The following is a 5,000-nucleotide window of genomic DNA, read 5'->3' as shown; positions in this document are numbered from 1 at the left end:
TAGATAGATAGGTATTAGATAGATAGATAGATAGATATGAGATAGATAGATAGATAGATAGATAGATGATGGATAGATAGATAGATAAATAGATAGATAGATAGATATGAGATAGATAGATAGATAGATAGATAGATAGATAGACGATAGATAGATAGATAGATATGAGATAGATAGATAGATGATAGATAGATAGATAGATAGATAGATAGATATGAGATAGATAGATAGATAGATAAATAGATAGATGATAGATTGATAGATAGATAGATAGATAGATAATAGATGATAGATAGATAGATAGATAGATAGATAATAGATGATAGATAGATAGATAATAGATAGATGATAGATAGATAGATAGATAATAAATAGATCGATAGATGAGTTATAGATAATAGATAGATGATTGATAGATAGATAGATATGAGATGATAGATAGATAATAGATATTAGATAGATAATAGATAGATAGATATGAGATAGATAGATAATAGATAGATGATAGATAGATAATAGATAGATAGATAGATAATAGTTAGTTAGTTAGATAGATAATAGACAGATAAATGATAGATAATACATAGATAATACGACAGATAGAGAGATAGGTAATAGATAGATGATAGATAGATAGATAGATAGATAGATAGATAGATCGATAGATGAGTGATAGATAATAGATAGATGATTGATAGATAGATAGATAGATAGATAATAGATAGATAGATAATAGTTAGATAGAGAGATAGATAATAGACAGATAGATGATAGATAATACATAGATTGACAGATAGATAGATAAAAAATAGATAGATAATTGATAGATAGATAATAAATAGATCGATAATTGATAGATAGATTATAGATAGATAGATAGATAGATAATAAATAGATCGATCGATAGATGATTAAAAAATAGATAGATAAATAGAGAGATGGATAGATATGAAATCGAAGACAGATAGAACAGATGAACAGGTAGATGGATTCATGCAGATAGCAAAAATTTAAATAGGCAAATAATATATGAGAAAGATACATCGATAGTAATATACAAAGACAGGTGAGGCACAAGGAAGAAGGAAGGATAGATAGATTGATGGATAAAATAATTATTTTATATTATTTTAATGGTTGAATATATCACACGGACGTTTGATTCACAACCTGTGGATCTTCAGCTGCACACTACAACTCCCAGCATGCCCTGACGGCCGATAAGCGTAGAAGAGTGGTAGCCTGCACCAGCTGGAGAGAGCCACAGGTTGGGGGACTGTTCTAATATATGGCGTCTCTCTATTGATACATAGTTGTCAGGTAGACTGCGGATTACAGGTACAAATATTTGGCGTCATTACAATAACAGGAGGAGCAGAGGGGGGAGTGTTGGGCGAAATTTCCTTTAGATCGGTGCGATGGAGATCGGACATAGATTGCTGATTTAATCGTCTAATCGGCTTCATACAGACAGGCGCAGGGATCGTGCACATTAACCCTGAATAGCGGGGATTGTACAGCGGCCGTTACTGATTGTTACAACTGAAATGTAACAGAAATGATTAAAAAAAACGTTCTATTTGTAAATAACATAAACACTAGTGGTATCAAACTGTGGCCCTCCAGATGTTACCGTTTGCTGTCCGGGCATGCTGGGAGTTGAAGTTTTGCAACATCTGGAGGGCCACAGTTTGAGACCACTGATATACACTGTCAGTGCAGATGACTTGGGTAAAGCTGGTACAGTATTGTATACTACTATTTGTGTGGTTGTAATTGTATTGTATACTACTATTTTGTGTGGTTGTAATTGTATTGTATACTATTTGTGTAGTTGTAATTGTATTGTATACTATTTTGTGTGGTTGTAATTGTATTGTATACTATTTGTGTGGTTGTAATTGTATTGTATACTATTTGTGTGGTTGTAATTGTATTGTATACTATTTTGTGTGGTTGTAATTGTATTGTATACTATTTGTGTGGTTGTAATTGTATTGTTTACTATTTATGTGGTTGTAATTGTATTGTATACTATTTTGTGTGGTTGTAATTGTATTGTATACTATTTTTTGTGGTTGTAATTGTATTGTATACTATTTGTGTGGTTGTAATTGTATTGTATACCATTTGTGTGGTTGTAATTGTATTGTATACTATTTTTGTGGTTGTAATTGTATTGTATACTATTTGTGTGGTTGTAATTGTATTGTATACTATTTGTGTGGTTGTAATTGTATTGTATACTATTTTTTGTGGTTGTAATTGTATTGTTTACCATTTGTGTGGTTGTAATTGTATTGTATACTATTTTGTGTGGTTGTAATTGTATTGTATACTATTTGTGTGGTTGTAATTGTATTGTATACTATTTTGTGTGGTTGTAATTGTATTGTATACTATTTGTGTGGTTATAATTGTATTGTATACTATTTTTGTGGTTGTAATTGTATTGTATACTATTTTTTGTGGTTGTAATTGTATTGTATACTATTTGTGTGGTTATAATTGTATTGTATACTATTTTGTGTGGTTGTAATTGTATTGTATACTATTTGTGTGGTTATAATTGTATTGTATACTATTTTTGTGGTTGTAATTGTATTGTATACTATTTGTGTGGTTGTAATTGTATTGTATACCATTTGTGTGGTTGTAATTGTATTGTATACTATTTGTGTGGTTGTAATTGTATTGTATACCATTTGTGTGGTTGTAATTGTATTGTATACTATTTGTGTGGTTGTAATTGTATTGTATACTATTTTGTGTGGTTGTAATTGTATTGTATACTATTTGTGTGGTTGTAAATGTATTGTATACTATTTTTTGTGGTTGTAATTGTATTATATACTACTATTTGTGTGGTTGTAATTGTATTGTATACTATTTTTTGTGGTTGTAATTGTATTGTTTACCATTTGTGTGGTTGTAATTGTATTGTATACTATTTTGTGTGGTTGTAATTGTATTGTATACTATTTGTGTGGTTGTAATTGTATACCATTTGTGTGGTTGTAATTGTATTGTATACCATTTGTGTGGTTGTAATTGTATTGTATACTATTTTTTGTGGTTGTAATTGTATTGTATACTACTATTTGTGTGGTTGTAATTGTATTGTATACTACTATTTGTGTGGTTGTAATTGTATTGTATACTATTTGTGGGGTTGTAATTGTATTGTATACTATTTGTGTGGTTGTAATTGTATTGTATACCATTTGTGTGGTTGTAATTGTATTGTATACCATTTGTGTGGTTGTAATTGTATTGTATACCATTTGTGTGGTTGTAATTGTATTGTATACTATTTTGTGTGGTTGTAATTGTATTGTATACTACTATTTTGTGTGGTTGTAATTGTATTGTATACTATTTTTGTGGTTGTAATTGTATTGTATACCATTTGTGTGGTTGTAATTGTATTGTATACTATTTTGTGTGGTTGTAATTGTATTGTACAGGTGACAGTGGACAAAGTTGGTGCCAAATGCAATGACCTGGCACAACACACTCCTCTATATGTTGTACCCACTTCTCTTCTTTTGCCCCAGCAGTCAGATCTGTGTCACTCTGTGCCTACTGTACTTGTTGCAGTGTTTTACTAAAGTCCTATCCTTTGTGCTAATAGCCCTGTCCTCATTTGCTGCCTAACTGGACTATATAAAGCCAATAAGAGCTGAGTCCTTGCAGCCTGGAGCCAGAGTCCTGATGGTGAGGAGTTGGGCAGTGCTGCTGCTGTGCTCAGCCTTCCTCCTCCTCCTCCTCCCCCCATCCCTCCACCTCCTGGTCCTCTTCTCTCCATCCCTCCTCCTCCTCCTCTTTGACTCTTCCTCCTCTCTCTTTTTCCCAGTTGCTATCAGCCTTCCCAGTTTGCAGGTGCTGACTGCTACTCCCTGGATGGCTGTTTAGTTTGTCCTTGTACCTTGTCGGCCCTTCCTTCCAAATGTTTGCTTGGGAGTTGTAGTCCCCATTGCCAGCTTCTCGCCTGCTTCAGCAATCTCCTGGATTTGGGGGGTTACATTGGAAAAGAAAAGAAAAAAAAAAAAAAGAACTTTCATTTTTTTTTTACATTTTTTTTTTATTTTTGGTTAATGGTTACAGCTGACCTTAGCCATGCCTGAAACGGGACCAGATAGCAATAGCACCCCGGCCAAGGAGTCACCCTTCTCCATCAAGAGCCTCCTGACTTGTGAGCCCCCTAAAGCAGTTCGCCCACCCAAAGCTCTCTTCACTCCTATCAAGGGGACCCTGGATGGAGCAGCCTTTGCCTTATCTCCCCTGACAGATCTCTCATTTCCCAGGCTGGAGTTCCCGACTCAGAGGTTCGCTCTACCTGCACATTATTTGGAGAGGTCCCCTGCATGGTGGTACTCCTACACATTGACGCATGGAGGTCATACACCCAGAACTGAAGGTAAATAATACGCCCCATCAAGGGTTAAAGCAGTGTTTCCCAACCAGGGTGCCTACAGCTGTTGCAAAACTACAACTCCCAGCATGCCCGGACAGCCAAAGGCTGTCCGGGCATGCTGGAAGTTGTAGTTTTGCAACAGCTGGAGGCACCCCGGTTGGGAAACACTGGGTTAAAGCGTGTATAGTGCAACACAATTCTAAATTGTATTATATCTTCAGAGGATAACTAGAAAAGAAGTTGTTCCAATATACAAATAAGGAACCTGGGCCAATGAGACACATTTTTTTCTTGCAAGATGAATTTCTGATAATAATACTTTTTATTGGAGACAGTTCCATTAGCTTGGAATGAATGTGTCCCTGGTAATGTCCTAATGGACAGGTGTATTAATAGGGAGATAAGTGCTGCTGCCTTTCATATGTTCTCTGATGGCTTTTTTTTTTTTTTTTAAGGAAAGAGAGGAAATTGAGCTTTTTGAAGGTGCATTCTCCTCTTCTCACCTTACCTTCCTCTTTTCTGAATGTTCACATTATATACAGCCCTGGGTAGAAGACAACCATTCAAGGAGAACTATATATAT

General features: G+C 34.5%; 1 protein-coding gene across 2 annotated transcripts in view; it reads left to right on the top strand.

Annotated features, from left to right (window-relative positions):
• Positions 1-5,000, top strand: part of HMX3 (H6 family homeobox 3) — a 10,857-nt gene that overhangs the window by 2,925 nt on the left and 2,932 nt on the right. The window contains exon 3 of one of the 2 annotated variants that reach the window (XM_056530051.1): positions 4,308-4,420. In XM_056530051.1, the coding sequence (XP_056386026.1) occupies positions 4,308-4,420 (113 nt within the window). Of the gene's footprint in view, positions 1-3,484; positions 4,421-5,000 lie in introns of those variants that run through there. The other variant, XM_056530050.1, reaches the window with a different exon arrangement.

The sequence above is a fragment of the Hyla sarda genome, chromosome 7 (assembly GCF_029499605.1).
Source record: "Hyla sarda isolate aHylSar1 chromosome 7, aHylSar1.hap1, whole genome shotgun sequence".
Lineage (NCBI taxonomy): Eukaryota > Metazoa > Chordata > Amphibia > Anura > Hylidae > Hyla > Hyla sarda.
This window is presented reverse-complemented; position numbering and strand designations above follow the sequence as displayed.